This window comes from Cibotium barometz, chromosome 2 (assembly GCF_041138505.1).
Source record: "Cibotium barometz isolate CiBa-2024 chromosome 2, ASM4113850v1, whole genome shotgun sequence".
Lineage (NCBI taxonomy): Eukaryota > Viridiplantae > Streptophyta > Polypodiopsida > Cyatheales > Cibotiaceae > Cibotium > Cibotium barometz.
In genome coordinates, this window is record NC_141047.1 from 70,371,987 (window position 1) to 70,390,872 (window position 18,886).

Sequence of the window (18,886 nt, forward strand, 5' to 3'; positions counted from 1 at the left end):
CTCTCGTTTGCCTTCAACCTGCCCTTGGCCTCCACTGCTAAACGGACCTTTCAGCAGCCTGTGCGGATGTGCCTTTGTGTGTCAAGTGGGGCTAGCAAAGAGCCCTTGTCTGTGTGCACTGCACTATAGCTCAAGTCGCGTGTGTGTCAAGTAGGGCTAGCAAAGAGCCCTTGTTTGTGTGCACTGCACTATAGCCCAAGTCTGTGTGCACTGTTTTGGAGTTGGCAGGCAGGCTTTCGCCCCCCCTTGCACTGCTCATTGGGCGCCCCTTAGCATGGTCGCCTCCTCTTACTAAACGACGGCTTCATGGTTGGCCAAGCTCAACTAGCCCCTTTCAGCACTTACCAATGTTTGTTCGAGCTCTGACGATGCCCTCTCTGCTATACGGTCATCATCTTGTATAGCCGGCAAGGCATTGCCAGGTCCCAAGTGACTCACACAGTAGCAGGCTATCCTTTTAACCATTAAGGGTAATTTTTTTCAAAGAAAATAATTAAAGCCCTTTTTTCACATGCCAATGCCTTGATTGGATTTAAGGCCTTATTCACATGCAACTCTGTATTGTGCTTTGCCATAAGTAATTGTTTTACAATTATTAAGCTTGTTCTTTTTTCCTCTCTTATGTTGGGACAACCGATTTGTAAAGGAGCTAGACACTGCTCTTGCCATTCTATAAGGCAAGTAGTAAGACCTCTCCTACCTCCCCATCATCATCATGTCAAAAGATACATATGTCATTGACAAGTTCAATGAAGAATGGTTTCACACTTGGCAAGTCCAAGTGCGGTATGCACTCATGGGCAAGGGTTTGTGGCCTGTGCTGAAAGGCATGAAGGTGGTGTTCCGAAGTTGTGGAAGATGATGAATGAGATCAGTCCATTATAGCTCTAAATATGGAGAAAACGATTATCCATCATGTGGCCAACATGAAGACTGTGAAGGAAATGTGGGATGAGATGGGAAAGTTGTATGGAGCAAAGGGCAAGCACTCTCGTATCTCTCTCAAGGTCAATTTTTTTTTTCCTTGAAATGAAGAGTGGAGAGTCCCTTGGAGAGGCCTCATAAGCAACAGGAAGAGCATAATGGGACAACTTTCAAGCATTGACGCAAGAATCAAAGAGGAGGACACTGTGGCGGTTCTTCTCAAGGCAATGCTTGATGAGTTCTCCAACCTCGTCATCACCACCCTAAAGCACCTTCCCAACCCTACCTTCAAACGCATCGAGGCAGATCTCTTTGAAGAAGATCAATGAATACGGGTGAAGAATGGAGGACCTACATCGAATTCTCCTACTACATCAAATGAGGCTCTTGTCATGAAGCATAACCTTAAATGCTCTTATTGTAACGAAAAGGGGCATACGGCCGATCAATGTTTCAAAATCCCCATAAGCTCAAATGTAGTAAGTGTGGAGAGCAAGGGCACACTACTTCAAGGTGTCCACAACATGCTTCTAAATAAGAGGCAGGGAACTTTGTATCCAATACCTCTACTCCTAATGATGGACCCCTATGATAAAGGAGTGTTGTTATAAGCACACACTGTAACTCACAAGCCAATTCTTGTACAAGCCTATGTTATAAAGTCTTTCCCCCTTGTTTTTGGTGTATGAGTATGTCCAATGCCTTACCATGTCCCATGGTTAGCATTGAGGGGGGATGGGGGGCGGAGGGGGGGTGAAATTGTATGCTCATGTTAGAGGTAAGGTGTGTGTGTGTTTGTGTAGCAAACCATCTGATGTTAGAGATAAGGTTTGTGTGTATCAAACCCTAGCCTAGAAGCTATAAAGGAATCAACTCTCTCTCTTAATATTGTCTTAATATTGTGTGAAAGGAGTAAGGTGTTCTTGTAAACCTTGGTTTTAGCTAAAGCAATGCAATAAGCTTTTTGCTATATCGCTTTCTCTCTCCACCTTATCCTTATCTTGCTTCCGTTGTGCTCATCCACTTTTCCTAGCATGCCAAAGCAAGCATCCTTTGCAGGTAAGCTCCTGTTTTGCACCATGGTGATGCCATGAGTTATGGTCTTTGACAAGGCTTGCATCAGGTTTGTGCATGTCAACATGGTCTTCCATGTATCTTTCCAAGATGTTTACATAGGGTTTCACAATGTCTGCAAGACCTTGCGAGGGTTGTAGCCTTAAAAAGTGATTTGGGCTGTTGAACATTCTCCAAATCCTGAAATTTCTAGTTTAAGTCTCACAAAGAGATTTGGCCACTTGGACTACCCTCCAACCCTCCATATTACGTTGTATGGCTACAAATTCTAAGTTTATCACTTGGACTACCCTCCAACCCTCCATATTACGTTGTATGGCTACAAATTCTAAGTTTATCACTTTTGTTTTCCTAGAAGGAAAAAAATACTTTTTGAGCAATGGTAAGGACAAAGTAGACTGCTAGGAAACAAGGATAGGGTCCCCCTATCGCCAAAGTCTTCCTAGGGAGGACACTAGCAGCATCTACAACCAAACCTCTCCATCAACAAGCACCCACATCTAGGGCTCAATAAGCATCTACAGCAAGTGGTACTCCACAGGTTTCTACAGCCAAGGCTACCAGTCAAGCAAGAGCAACCCATCCCAGGAAAGGAAAATCCATGCATATCCTTCATCAGGAAAAGACAAGGAGGTTCACATAGAAGGTGACAATGTTGAGGGAAATTAGAAGGAACAGAAGCCATTCGGTTTTCTATTCCCAAAGCACCCTTCCAAAGAGTTGTGAACAAAGAGTTGTGAAAGAGGGGTGTGATAAGAGGTGGCAGAGGTCTGCTATATACACACTGCAGGAAGCTACTGATGAGGACTTCCTGATTGAGTTCTTTCAGGACACCATGCTAGTTTCTTCCCATGCACATAGGGTTATAGTCATGTTCAAAGACATGGAGACCTTGAAGAGGGTACGTTCGAGATACGACAAGGTGCTTCATCTTGCTGAGTGGGTTGATGTGAAGATGAGAGATATTTTGATGGTACCACCAGCAAGGAAGCCAAAAGATGGGGGCATCAAGATCCAAGAAGTTACTCATGGTTGGGACATAAGGGCCAAGGCACTCTTGAAGAGCTAGAAGGAGTCTTCATCCAAAGCTTTGTCACATGAGACTTCCCTTCAAGATATCAAGAACCTACAAAGATTGATAGATCTAGGATCTAACATTATAATTAAACTGTTAGATTGGCCTCCTCCACTTGTGTATGATTGTTGCTATGAATCATTGGACTGTTGTCTAGAATTCTGATTTCCTTGTCAGCCACCACCTTGGCCTCGTCGACCATGGCCTCTACCTCTGCCTCTGCCTCTACCTGAATTAGAGTAGAAGGCCTGTTCTCCGATGTGTTCTTGCTTTGTGAAGAAGAATCCTCACCTAAAGCCTTTTCTTCTATGATCAACATAGATATCAAGTCCTGAAAGTTGAGAATATTCTCCCTAACTCTGCAATGGAGGTCTTGAATGGCTTGTACTCTTTGTCAAGCCCATTCAGACAGACACTCACCAAATCATCATCCTCCACTAATACATTGATAGACCCAAGGGATTCAAAAATGCCCTTGATCTTTAAGGCATATTCATTGATGGACATGCTTTTCTTTTCCACAGTATGCAACTCTTACGTTAACTGCAACTTGTTAGTCTGGAACATCTGAACCAGATTCTGTCATGCAATTGCTGGAGTGTTTGCATCCTATATGTGTCCTATCATAGTGTTTATGACACTAATTAAAAGCCAGCACATGACTTTTCTTGCACCCTAATTCCAATCCTTGAATGCCTTTATATCTGCAGGAGTGGCATTCTCCTTAGATAATGCTGGAGGCTCCTCATTGTCTCCTTAGATAATGCTGGAGGCTCCTCATTATCTCCTTCTACATAATCCCAAAATTCTTTACCCATTAGGAAATTGGTCATTCTGAAATTCCAGGCATGGAAGTTATTCTTATCCAGCTTCTCGCTCACAATCTGATTAATTTCGTCAAACATGTTTTCCTGCAGCAACCACCTACAAACAGATAACTTCTGTATGCAACCTATAATACAGCAGTATCTCCTATAACTACTACAGTAGCGGTACTTCAGCACAATGCCTGTGTGTCACCAAATGTGACCAGAGTACATGTACATACACCCAGTATCAATAATACATGTACATACACCCAGAGTACATGTACATACACCCAGTATCAATAATACATGTGCAAACCCTGTCTCCACTTCCAAAATGCACTTCTACACTGCAATAACCAAATTTCAAGCAAAAACAGTTCTCTACCAGAACTTCTAGAAAAGTGTTGAAAATACCCTAGTGACGAAACGGGGGGCCCGTAACGTGCTTGAAATGTGAATCTGGCTGAAAAACTTGGTGTTGTAAGATATAATACCTGCCCTGTAGCTTCGCTCCCGTGAAGACAGCTCCTGTAGCTCCTAGAGGTAGTGAGGGGGTGTTGTACCTAAACCAATAAGGGGAAAGAGATGGTGCTCTTACCCGTGTAGTACCGCTTCCTTCCTTGCTTGTTCTTTCCTCTTGCTTGCCTCCTTAGACCTCACATGAACCAAGATCTGATACCATAAACAGAATGTGGGGGAGAGGGAGAGCTTCAAACCCTAGCAAACACACACACACACACACAAGAGAGAGTAAGACACAAGAGAGAGATGGATAGCTGAATTTTTTTCCATCTTCTTCTTCTCTACTCAACCAACATAACATAAAGATAAGAGTACACACTATATGGGTTAGTACTCAACTACTACAAACATACAAGGGTCGGTCCATAATGTGAACCCGACTAAATGAGCTGACGCCATAACTATGCCAATCTCTAGTAATCCAAAATGGTTGTCACACAACCTGTCATCCCATTGGTCGCATATCACCCATAATCTCACCAACCATGCTAGTGGTGTAGATGCGGAAGCTATCACCCAGGCGGGTCATCAATGTCCGCCCGTAGCACTAGTTGAGCTCGATATCTCAACAATGCAAAGTACATGTTTGATACTTATTTTGACATTATTAGACCAGAAGTGGTAATTCCAAAAGCCAATTCATTCACAGTAACAATGTACAGAAATGAATATGAGATTAAAAAAACAACCGAGTCTTTATTAATTTTTGTTACAGATTACAAAACAAAGCTACAATGATGAATTTGTGGAGAGATTTAGAGCTCATACAATAACTTTTCTCCTTGATCATGCTCATAGAGCACCAAGAGAATCGAAGCCTATTGTAAAAATAGGAGAGGCCTTAGGAGAGCACTCCAAGGGGAAGGAAGAGAAGGCTATGGCATCTGAACAAAACATTTAGGAGGTTGCTACTAAAGAGGTGGCTGATGCATCACAAGATGAGCCCATGGAAGAGAAGCATGTTTGCAGAAGAGGAGCCCATGGAAGAGGAGCCTGATTTGTAAAGAAAATCCCATGGAGGAGGAGCTTGTTATAGAAGAAAAGCCCATGGAAGAGGAGCTTGCTACAAAGGAGCCCATGGAAGAAGAGACTGTGCAAGAGGAGAAGCCTCTAAAGGATCATCCTGTGCCACAGGATTAGCTTGTCCCAGAGGATCAGCCCCTCCCATCACCTGGCACAAGAAGATACACAAGTTGATTGAGTTGCAAACACTTGTAATTTTATTTTTGATGATGACCCACCTGTCATCTGAATTACTTTTGTAAAGATATGTTACTATACCTGTAATCATTGATCGGGGATGTCTTTGCATTGTATCTTAGTTTCCCTTCTTTGTAGTATCTTTTGTATTGTTATGTTAGCGACTTGTATGACAAACTCATTATTCAATAAGATAAAGTTGTTTGATTTACCTTTTAGTTGTTGAGAATAAATGAAAAGCTCCTTGATACATTATTCTTTGTCTCCATTAGAAGATCATGATGCAATTGTGTTAGTGTACAACAGTGCCTAAGCAATATAATAACCAACAACAATTCCTCCTCATAAACCTTTATATCAAGTGATTTATTTTCATCACCAAAAGAGTTCAAATCTTAATCCATTGGAACCAATTGATCTCCAATAAGCCTGGTGCATTTGTAATAGAAGGAGAATAAAAAATTATGAGATGCACTCATATACTTAATGGATGTTGAGTTTGACACCACTTCACATTTGGACTTTGTTAGTAGTCTTTTTGTCCCAGCCATCATCTAGAAATTCAAGACTGTCTTTAGCACCATTTCCTTTGTAGGTGAGCATTGTTTTGTAGACCTTCACAAGATACTTGCTGAACAGGTCCACAAAACTATTATGGCCATGCAAATATTTACTTTCACAATTCGTGTTGCAATTCCTGGCCACACAAGGAACGCTTTCCATAAGATCTAGACAGCGTTTTCCACAAGCTTGTTGATGGTTTCCACTTGCCATTTCTGAGAATGTGCAATAGCAAAAGATGATAGAGCGTAAAAATTTGAAGAAGCAAGTGGAAGACGTTACACAAGTGGGAAAACTTGTTTGGGAGGGAACCTTTTTTTCTCTCTTTGATTTGTTCAAAGATGACGTAATTGCACTCACAATAAAATAATCATGTGTGCCAATCAAACAAGATCCCTTCATTGAATGTGCACGGTCATATCTTCAATAAAATATCATTTTAGTTTCTTCTTTTTGTGAATCACACTTTGTTTTCACAATTTCTCCAACATTATGTTGGCCCTTCTCTAATTGTAGGTGGAGAGGGATTTTTCATTTTGACCAAAAGGCCCCAAAATGAGCTCCATTTTTTCCTAATGCCTCTTAACCACACCATTTTGTTGAGGTGTGTAAGGCATCATGCATTGATTTTTTATGCCTCTTTCGTATATGCATAAAATGCCTTTCGATATGTACGAAGCATTTTCAACCATAGAAACACAAATTATCTAAAGCATGTAAAAACCTCTAACTTTACCTTTAATGGATACACCTAGGTGTGCGAGGAGTAGTCATTAATAAAGTTCATAAAGTAGAGATATCCCCCTATCAATGGTGTCCTCATAGGACCACATACATATACATCACTATGTATAAGCTATAATTTCTTGACAACCCTTACTAATCCATATTTTAGGAATGATGGCTCTCTTGCCTTTTAAGCCATAACAAGCTGCCAAAATTTAAGTGACCAATGCGGGCACGGCATAGGTCTATGTCATTCATAGCATGTGTGGCAATAACTAAACATGCATTATGTGCTAATCTCTCATACATGTCCAACCTATAAATCTCACATACTACACTGATGTCTCCATCACTGTGGTCATGAATTGTACACCTATCATTGACAAATATGACCACTAAAGCCACTCTAGTAATGGTAGAATTTTCTTTTTGATGCCACATATAAAAAAGATATCTGAGACAGTGATTATTCCACTATTTACAACAATGAAGACAACCTCTGTAACTCCTTTCATTGAATATGAGGAGTTCTTTGCACATGTGCATGTGCTTCCTTGAGACAGTGATTATCCTACTATTTACAACAATGAAGACAACCTCTGTAACTCCTTTCATTGAATATGAGGAGTTCTTTGCACATGTGCATGTGCTTCCTTGAGGAGCAGGAAGGACAACAAACCACGCCAAGAAGTATTGTGCTTACTAATGTTGAGACATCAAGCTCAGCTAGTGTGGATATGGGTGGTATGCCACAGGATGACATCTCCTGATAGCTCCACACTTATGCCACTGACATGATTGGTGAGATTATGGATTATATACCAACCATTGTTTTACATTCAGTGGGATAACCACTTTGGTGTACTAGAGTTATGGCATAGATATAGTGCCATCTCATGTAGTTGGGTTCACACTCTCGACAACCTTTGTATGTTATAGTAGGAGAGTATTTTTCCTTATAGTGCATAGACTTGTCTTATGCTATGGTTATAGAGAAGATAAGAGAATAGAAGAAAACTCAACCATCCATATCTCTTATGTGCTTGATTCTATTCTTTTGTTTGTGTGTGTTTTCTTGCAGAAGGTGAAGCTCAACGTCTCCATGTATTCTTCTCATGGTATTAGAGCATCAGTTTGTGTGAAGAACTCAATTTGTAATAAACTCAATGAGAATTTGGGCATACCAAGGTGATCTCGGAACAATGTGAGCATCTACAAAAGATAGTCCCTTATAATACATACATACATACATACATACATACATACATAGAAAAGTGCCATCAAAGACACTTAGCATAGAACCACAATCTAAGGATGCTGTTATCGACGGCTTCCTCCTTCTCTTCGAACCTCTCTTCGTCTTCCTTCCACGAAATTGAGGTTGGTGGCACGTTCTTGCTTCAAGCTTTGTACCTCTTGTTCCAAGGCTCATATCTGTGGCATTTCGGTACTTCTTGTGCTCTTGTTTCAAGGCATGTGTCACAAGCTTTGGTATATATGTATGTATGTATGTATATGTATGTATGTATGTATGTATGTATGTATATATAATATATATATACATACATACATACATACATACATACATACATACATACATACATACATATATATATATATATTTGTACATATTTAATTACATAAAAAATTAATACAAGAGCATTATATGTCATAAAAATTAGGTTGTTTTCTATCGGGCCCACGCTAATGTTCAAAGTGGTGGTATGAATGTTACTATGAGGAGTAAATGGATATTCCAAGAATTAGAAGATGAGAAGCGGAGGACATAGAGGAGAGTGTGGTGAAGATGCCACAAATGGCGAGGACCTTAACGTGGACCATGTCAATGTTAATAATGAAGATGAAGCTTTGGAGGGTATTCAACAACCTACATTAGAAGTGGATAACCAAGATTTAGAATATGTTTTTGAGGATGGACTGTATGATGAAACTCAAATGAGGCTAGCTTCTACTGCATCTACTCTGAGTCTATCTATTGGTATAGAGCTTGAGATAAACATTATGAGCCTCCTCGATCTGGCACAAGATGCAAAATATGTTCATCCCATAGATTAATGTGACATCTTGATGACATTTTGTCTTCCAAAGTTCTCAACTTTTGCACAAGAAACACTTAGTGATGTCATTTAGTAAAGGAGTTCTTTACAATTTCTTTGTTAGCAAAAATGAAAACCGATATGAAATATAAATGTTCTCTCAAGGGCTTTCTCTTACAAAGGGGCACTCTCTTAGGGACATGTGTCATATTATTTTAAACTAGATTCAATGACCTTTTACTGTGTGCAATTTTTGTAGCAATTTCAAAAGTTGCATAGAGCTACAATAGTCCTCACAATATATGCTAGAATAGTCCTCACAATATATGCTACAAAAACGGTCCACAATTTGCGGTGTATATTGAGATGGATATTGCAACATATATTGCGAGCTGTATAAGTGATTTGTATGAGCATTATGACGAATCTAGCAAGACCTCATCCTTTGCTCCCAAACTTTTTCTATCTCCACAACTTTTCGTCCTGAATCCCCATCGCCATGTCCCTACCCTATAAGTTTTCTTGAAGACAAAATCAAATTTTAGATGTTTTTTAAAAAGTTTCAATAGGTGCACAAATACATTACAATTAACATCCATGGGAATTGGGTTGCAAGTTCGAATCACCCCTCTCCTCCCCTCCTCCACTATCCATGGGAATTGGGTTGCAAGTTCGAATCACCCCTCCCCTCCCCTCCTCCACTATCCATGGGAATTGGGTTGCAAGTTCGAATCACCCCTCCCCTCCCCTCCTCCACTATCCACTTCAGGGAAGGGAACAATTGCTACAAGCTAGCTTCAAGGCCCAAGTTCAGTGTTAGAGGCAATGTCACAAGAAACATTTTTTACATCAAATACAAAAACCTTTTACAAGGAAGATTTCAAATTTTCCCACAATTTTTTAAGTTTCAAATTTCCTTCCCACATATTAAGTTTTTTTAAAAAAAACTTTAGAAAAACTATTCCACTCCACGCCTATCTTTTGCTTCTACACAGTAACATTGTATATATCATGATCTTGAAGTTTTAGTTGATCGCCCCCTCCTTCTATCTCTTACTCTTGTATTATTTTTAATAATATTAAAGCTACTCTCTATTTCCACTAAAAGAAAAAAGAAAAAGAAAACTATGCCTTTAAAATTTTTTAATATTTAAAATCAATCATTCAACAGAAATTTGAAATACTAATATGTGCAAGAGAACAGATAGCTGAGAAGGTCTACCATGGCCATAGTAAGTTAGGGTTTCATTTTACCGTGTAGGTTAGGGTTCGCCACGACCAAAGCAAGTTATGGTTGTTTTCATTAAGCATGCTTATATTAGATGTTGACCATGGTCCTCACCAAAAATACAAAAATCTTTTACAAGGAAGATTTCAAATTTTCCCACAATTTTTTAAGTTTCAAATTTCCTTCCCACATATTAAGTTTTTTTTAAAAAAACTTTAGAAAAACTATTCCACTCCACGCCTATCTTTTGCTTCTACACAGTAACATTGTATATATCATGATCTTGAAGTTTTAGTAGATCGCCCCCTCCTTCTATCTCTTACTCTTGTATTATTTTTAATAATATTAAAGCTACTCTCTATTTCCACTAAAAGAAAAAAGAAAAAGAAAACTATGCCTTTAAAATTTTTTAATATTTAAAATCAAACGTTCAACAGAAATTTGAAATACTAATATGTGCAAGAGAACAGATAGCTGAGAAGGTCTGCCATGGCCATAGTAAGTTAGGGTTTCATTTTACCGTGTAGGTTAGGTTCGCCACGACCAAAGCAAGTTATGGTTGTTTTCATTAAGCTTGCTTATATTAGATGTTGACCATGGTCCTCACCAAGAAGACATAGGGATAGATAGTGGCCCTTTGTCCTCTTTCCTTTCATGAACTTAAATTCTTTGACTGCCGTATTACTATCACTTTTATTTTTTGAACATGATCATGCAAATACTACTAATCAAAGTGGCCATTTGGGGCCTTGGTATTGAACACTAGTGCACACTACCACACTGGTGATTAGATGAATAGCTAGTGCCAAGTGGAACCTTAAGTAAGTCTTAAGACTTTGAGTTATACATCGTTATATGTATGTATGTAAGTATCTATGCATAATGTATGTACATATATATATGTCTCCTAGTATCAAAAAATGCAAATATATTAAATAAAATCGAGATATCTCTTACACCTTTTTCAATACCAAAATTTTATTTTTTTCCTTACCTATCAACGAACTTTATATCCCCAATCAAGTAGAAACCTTGTGTTTTTTATTTTCTAGGGATTTCCAAAATTTGTCATTCACCGTTCACGTTAATCTTCTTAGAGAGGGACTCTCTCCCATGAAGGGTACCTTCAAGATTTGAGCCTATGCTAATGACAGCCGTGCGGTCTGGCATCGTCCTCGCACTTCGCAAAACTTGTAACTAACCCCTGTCCCCCAGAAAACCGCTTTATTGGCCTTAATCCCGATTCCCAACAGTCCCCTCCCCCGCCCCCCCGCCTTTCGACTCTGACTCCTTCGAGTGCTACTGAAAATTTAAACTAATATAACGCTCATGAAGCTTTTTGGCTCAAAAGAACACATTCTCTGCCGACACCTGGGACCCGGCTGCTTCAAAGTTTTAGGAGAAATCATGACTCGTGAGTCGTGAGTCTGCCTGTAAAGTTGAGAACGCTGGTGCAGGCCTAGAGCTACAGCATGCTGATGTTACGTATAAGCACTTTTAATAACCATATACAATCGATTCTCCAAAGCGCCCACAGCGCATCATATATATGTTTCAATTTTAAGTACCCACAATTTTTAAAGAAAAAGCTCAAGTCAGCAGACTGAGCCCCCCTCCCCCGCTAGGGACTAATAATGTGTACGCTTAAGCATAGATGAGGGCTAACAAAATGCATGACCAAAAGACTGGCAGAAATTCTGCCTCTGTTTTGCACTCAAAAACGCAACAAGAATAAGAGCTTGACAAATGAATTCTGAGCCTTCTCTCTCTCTCCCCTTCTCTCTACTCATGAGACACATACCTATACATTTTGGGGTAATATTGTACCCTTTGGGTCAAGAAATGATAAAAGCCTAAAACCCGATACCAACAAAGGAGATATCCAAATAACAAGAGAAACAGTCCTTCACCAGAAATGGTTACGCTTGGCCAGCCCATGGATCACCTTGTCATGCATGATACTGCTTGGGGGTGGTTGTACAAATACGTCTCACACTGTTGAACCCATGATGATATGCAGCAAACCTTATTGTATCTTTCACAATCCCATAGATGAGAAAGATAAAAGTGCGCCATTAAAAAGTCCGTTGAAAGGCCCATCTCTGCATACAGTGACTGCCATAGCCTCACTACCTCCTCTTACTTCTAATGACGTGCTTCTGTACCTGTCATACTATCATTACAAATAATCAACAAACGAGAAAACACACTCTGGCACGACCGAGAAGTCACCCAAGGGCGCACTCTTTGAAGGCAAAAACCAATAGCCACAGTGACTGCCGCTTGTACACGGTAAACCCACTGTTAGGTGAAGTCTTTCTCCATCAAAACAAAGCCACTGTTATTGAGAACTGGCTGGATCCTCTCCACTCTCACCCTGCTGATGACCCGAGCCCAGAGATTGCTGATCTTGCTGCATTGACCTGTTAGAATAGGCCGCATTGAAAGCAGCAAGCATACCTAGGTGATGGTCTCCAGCTCCCAGGCCCAATCCAGCCCCAGCAGGTAATTGTTGTGAGCCTTGCTGAAGCAACATTGATCCAACTGGCATATGCCCATATTGGCCTCCCTGTAGATCAATGCCCATCCCTCCAAATCTATGCATGAATGTCACTGCAGTTGCTGGAAGCATAGATGAAGTCAAGGGCATCATAGTGGAAGTTGGAGAAGTAGCCCCACCAGATCCTCCTGTTGCCAATGCCTGTGTTGCCCCTCCACTTGACCCGAAATGCATTGAGGCACCTGCTGGGGCAGCAGCCATCCTGTACATCCCTGCACTGGGACCCGCAGATGGGAAGGTCCATATCTGTTCCTGTGAATGCCCAGCTGCCACAACCCCAGAATTTGAAGAACTTCCAGTCATGGGAAGCATCCAGAAAGCTCCTGGCAAAGCACTGTTGCTCGTCATACCAGGCGGAGGTGCCACTGCCCACATTGGCATCAGGTTTGAAGATGCGCTTAGAGAGGGTCCTTCTCCAAGAGAGGAAGGTCTCATGACAGAGAGCAAAGGCCTTGTGATTTCCGGTTGTTCATCTTTGAGATGGCTTAGAGATGATCCTCTATACCTTTTCCTCATACTGCCACTGGAATCCATGGAATCGGCACCTCCCATTCTGTCACCGACATCTGACGGCTCCCTGATGAGGCTGTCGTGGTGGTGAAAACCTGGCATGACATCATGCCCTAGTGCTATGTCTCCTCTCTGATGTCCCAGTGCACTCTGGCCTATGCACAGCACCATGTGTCTGTTATCTTGGTCATCAACCGAGCGGTCCCATTCAGCCCTTCTTGCTTGCTCAAGTCTTGCAGCATTGAGTGACTCCACGTTATCCCTTTGGCCCAATGCTGACAATCCGAGGGCACCGTGGAAAGGGGGCTGCTTATGTAAGGATGCAGATATGCTAGATGATGTGGAACGCATTGAACCTCCTGAGGTTTGGAAAGATGCAGGAATGGTACCTGTGCCTGTTGCTGCAACGACAGCTGGTTCAGCATGGTGGAGGAGCCACTCAACTGTCTCCCCATCTGATTTATGCCCCAGCTCGCGGGTCAGCTGAAAAATGCGGGCCGCGCATGCAGCTGGCATCCGGATTCGCCTTCCTCGCCCATCGACTTTGGTGTGTCGGTCTTTCGAAGAAGATCGCTTGGCAGGAGGCTTCTTAGACGAAAGAGGGCCTGCTTCTGATGAAGGTCCTGAGGTGGCAAGCTCTTGTGACTGCGGGTGTGGTCTTGATGCACCAAGTTGTGATGATAGAGCCCCCAAACCACTGATAGGCTGCCCTTCAGGTATATGCGTTTGCCCTATACTGGTTGCAACAGACATAGCTAGGGATGCATCTACTTGGGAGCCTGCACCAGCTCCAGCCATGGCAGCCATAGCTTGGGCTATGGTAGCTCCTCCAAAGAGATGATGGTGTTGCTGATGTTGCTGAAGTGCATAACCAATGGCACTGGTACTCCTTGTTTCACCCTGATTATACTGCACAAGCTGCAAGGGCACATTCTTCGCTGGGCTTCCTTCTCTTTTCGATTTGGGCTGGCCATGGTCTTCTGAGTCCATCCTACAGTGCCAGCGAGATGATAGCTGCAATTCGGTGCAGGTGTGAGATCCGCATTCAGGATGAACCAGGCATGGGGAGATGAGCAGTAGCAAGGGACAGGAACGAAAGGGCAAGCCAATTTGAAGTACAGGCACGGAAGAAGAGGTGGCTGACCCCAAGCCACTATCGAGATATGCACCAAGCTTTTACAGGCAATATACGTAGAAATATGCATAAGAAACGCATCACCTAAACAAATCATACAGTTGGATGAGCCTGCCTGAGGGCGAGGCCCATGTAGACGTCCACATGCTGGTGTTGAAAGTATGGTCATCCACCACACGCAAAGCAAGTTGCAGAAGAAGGGGAGCTGAAGGTCAAGATGCTGAGATTTATGTAGAGAAAGGTGGAGATAGGAATCGTTTTGGCCAAGGAGAGAGAGAGAGAGAGAGAGAGAGAGAGAGACAGAGAGATGTTGATCAGTTCGAACTTGGAGGGGGCCTTGCGGAGGGCAGAAGCAGTGGGCGGTTTTTTTTTTTGTGTGTTTGTGTGTGTGTGTGTGTGTGTGTGTGTGTCCTTGAGAAGTGTAAGGATCGGGGCCAGGCAAATTGGCCTAAAAGTGCAGTAGCTTTTTCTAACAGGCCGGCAAGCTGGCTAGAGCTGAATAATATTTACTTGAATACAAAAGACACAGGGCAGGTTTGATGACGACGACGACTAGCTTATTTATGCACACATTGTGGCTCCAGGTGACAGTGGTGTTATTTGCTATTTTGTAACGGAGCACACGACCCACGTTATTTGGCTATGCGGGGCACGACACGAGGGGTCAGAGAGTGCAAGCAGGCAAAGTAGAGCGTCAAATTAAAGGGATTAAAATTAAAAATTAAGCGAGATTAGTGCAAAGGATGAGGCTGGGTGAAAGAGTCAAAGCTAGAGAGGCTATGGCTCTGCAAAGAGAGAACCCCACCACCTCTCTTCAATGGATTTTTTTTTTTTTTAAGAGAGAGAAGAAAAGCTTCTTACTGTTCAGTTGGCCGAATTATCACCGCTCCCAGAGTATAGATTGTCACACCCGGTGTAAATGGACCCCACATGGGCGCAACCTTATCTCCGCCCGCAACCCGCACGAGCGCTCCCTCCACCGTATGTACTCGCCTGACACCGTATTCGTATACGCGTTCCTGCCTTCCATGTGGCACGGCGCTTTACCAGCCTGGCACGCCCCGCATCCCGTCATGAATACTCCACGCCCCCTCGCGTATCTACAGGGTATTGTATCCTCGTGGTTATAATCGCTCCCTCTCTGTTCATCATCATATCATATTTTGATCAAACACAATGTTCCATGCCCCCGCCTCCAAGAGGTAACGTGCGCATTGGTTTCGTTGTGAACTGCGCGCACGTGGACGCTCACGTCCTTCTTATCATTGAGCTCCTATGTCCTTTCATTTCTCATAATGTTGTGCTGCGTGCACTGCGGCATGCCATGGTGGTCTTAGTACTAGTCGGTACTCTAACCTCGTGACTAATGTGATAATATGACGTGAACCCAACGTTTGTCGATTTAGCCCTTCAAAACCCTTGTGATGGAACTTCCTAACTCATGGCAAATTTCACCCTGATGCCCTAAGGTACCTTATGTAATGGATGATGGAAAATTTCACCCGGAACTTTCAAACATGCATAAACTTAATGCCCTAAGGTACCTTATTAAGTAATGGATGATGGCAAATTTAACTCGGAACGTACAAACTAATGCCCTAAGGTAGCTTATGGACCATCTCTCCCATACCAACTAAACTGTCACCCTCCTCCTCCTCCTCCATACCACCCTTAGGACCCCCTCCCTCCTCCGATGGTCCTTATCCTCCACAACCTATCCTCTTGTTTGCAAATGCCAGAAATAACATCTATGAGCATGAGAGAAAGAGAGAGAGAGAGAGAGAGAGAGAGAGAGAGAGAGAGAGACGATTTTCTTCATGTAGGCTTCAAAGATCTAATGTCCTTTCACAGTGTGCCTCTCCTACTTTCGAATAATGTTTTCAAACCAGTATCATGTCTAGCACGTCTCCAATAAACGCACACATGCAGACACAAGTGCATAGAGATTCGTGCTCACTAAGAGATAGAGGAGGATTGCTAGCCGCCAGAGAGACAAAGATAAGCCATGATGAGACACTTTCTTATGCATCCACTAAAAATTCATGTGATTTCGTTCTTTAATAAATGAAAATTTCTAACATAAGTTTCAAGATTAAGGTTCCAAATATTAGAAAGCATAGTGAAAAATGTATCGCAAATCCTAGTTAATTAATACGTTCCCTTGAAAAAGTACAGTGCAAGGGACCATATGCATAATGAAACAACAACCATCTACATATCGATAAGTCCCATATAAAAATGTTTCCCTTTTAAGCCCTTGACACTAGAATCACACCACCTTAAGTAATGTGTGTCGCTTTTATGCCCTTAACCCTACACCATTGTAACATGTTACATATGAAATGCCACACAATTGAGACATATAGATTATGTGTGGGTCTATCCTTTGGCTTTGTTATTCAAGGATCGACTCTTAAATCAAAATTCCAACTTTACACAATCGCATAAAGACCTTTACATTATAAACAGGTCACATCATCTTTGGAATATATCATTTTATTTTGCCCCCTTGCCTTTATATCCATTCTCTTTCTTGATTGTTGGGGCCACCCACTTGCATCATTTACACAACCTTCACTACGAAGTCTTCTACTTCTCTCTCATAATCATCAACACCACCACCACCATCTAAATTTTGAAGTCTTGAAGCTTTTCTAAGTTGGGTACAAAAACATTGCCACTCAAAAAGTTTCATTGAAGAATCACCTTTGGAGTGGGCTCCAACATGATAAATGATGAAGTCCCTTAAAGTCATACATCTATGCTACTAGTGTGAGTGTGCATCTGTGGTGCAAGCTTAAACACATCTAAAGGGGGGGGGGGGGGGGGAGAGAGAGAGAGAGAGAGAGAGAGAGAGAGAGAGAGAGAGAGAGAGAGTCACGTGAGGTCATTAAGATGTAGATCCACTTTATATTCATTTGCATCATGTAGATTACAAAACTCACACCTCATGGTTTGCATGCGTAAAGAACAAGAACAAGCTCTCTGAAGGATGGTAAAAATGTGCTAAATGAAAATTATCACATCCTTTCTTAATTACATTTTATTCTAGATTTGGTAACTTAAGAGAGAACTAACTAAATGTATATTTAATGATCATTCATGCTTCTTGAATGTGATAATACTTGAAACTTACAAGAAACTATTTGCAACTTCAAAATAATACCAAATTCAATTTGTTTATTAAAGTCACTTCTAACTCTTATAAGGGAACTAGAGAACTAAGTACTTCTAACTTTGGTAACTTAAGAGAGAACTGACTACTTCTAGAACTATTTTTAAAAGAGAGAATTACTTATGGATCTCATAGCTTGAGAGAGAACTAACTAAATGTATATTTAATGATCGTCCATGCTTCCTGAATGTGGTAATACTTGAAACTTACAAGAACTATTTGCAACTTCAAAATAAAACCAAATTCAATTTGTGTATTAAAGTCACTTCTAGATCTTATAAGGGAGCTACTTTTGAAAGTTTGACATTCTTCCTTGTTTCTCTACATCACTCTATAGTGTAACAAGGCTTATTCTTGATGTTCTTTAGTATATGTGAATAGGAATTTAATGATGTTAACACTTTGTAAGAACAACTACTATACAATGTTGTTAAAAGGCTAGCAATATAAAATAATTCCATGCTTTTATAATAAAATATAGAGTTGCACTTTAGTTTCCACTAGGTTCATGTCTAGAGTGTTGTAAGGAATGAGTAAGGGATAAATTTCTTTTAAAAAGAAGCTTATATTTCAGCCTTATGATATATTTGGTGTTACTACTTAAGATTTCTATTCCAACACTCCCCCCCTCAAGCTCAAGTCCATCTCATGTGCTCTAAGTTCCTTTTCGAAATGACGGAACTTTTCAACACCCAACGATGTTATGAAAATTTCAACCACCTACTCACCTATGCCAACATAAAGCAAGTCTATCTCACCTATTAGAACCTTCTCCCTAATATAATGGTAATGCACCTCTATATGTTTTGTCCTCATATAAGAAAATGGATTGCCGGCAAGCTTTATGTTGCTCATATTGTCACAATGAACTATATTCTCTCCCATGGGCTAATCTAAATCATCAAGTATCTTATGAAGCTAAGATGCCTCATATATAGTCATAGTAGCACCCCTGTACTCTGTCTTGGTGCTAGATAAAGAAACTTGGTGGGTTGCTTCTTTGAACTCCAACAAAATTTTTCACTCCTAAGGCTAAACACATAGCCACTAGTAGATCTCGTTTCTTATGAAATGCTAACCCAGTCTACATGTGCAAATCCATGCACATCTACCTCCTTCCCAACCTCCCATAATGTAAGATGACTTTTACATATCTAATAATGAATTTCATTACATCCAAGTGAGGCTTGCATGGTACTTGTGTAAAAAATTGGCTCACAAAATGAGCACAAAACCTACTACATAATTGAGGTCAAACCTTGTTATGGTCGTGTAAATCAAGCTTTCTACCATCTTCCTATACATGGTAGGATATTCAAGAAGCTCACAT

The 18,886-nt window shown here is 41.2% G+C and overlaps 1 protein-coding gene across 1 annotated transcript; it reads right to left on the minus strand.

Moving 5' to 3' along the window:
• Window positions 1-11,694: 11,694 nt before the first annotated feature.
• On the minus strand, window positions 11,695-15,542 carry LOC147641418 (uncharacterized). The gene has a single exon (XM_086821212.1). The coding sequence runs from the start codon at window positions 14,234-14,236 to the stop codon at window positions 12,518-12,520; it is 1,719 nt and encodes a 572-aa protein (XP_086677338.1). The 5' UTR covers window positions 14,237-15,542; the 3' UTR covers window positions 11,695-12,517.
• Between the last annotated feature and the right edge of the window lie 3,344 nt (window positions 15,543-18,886).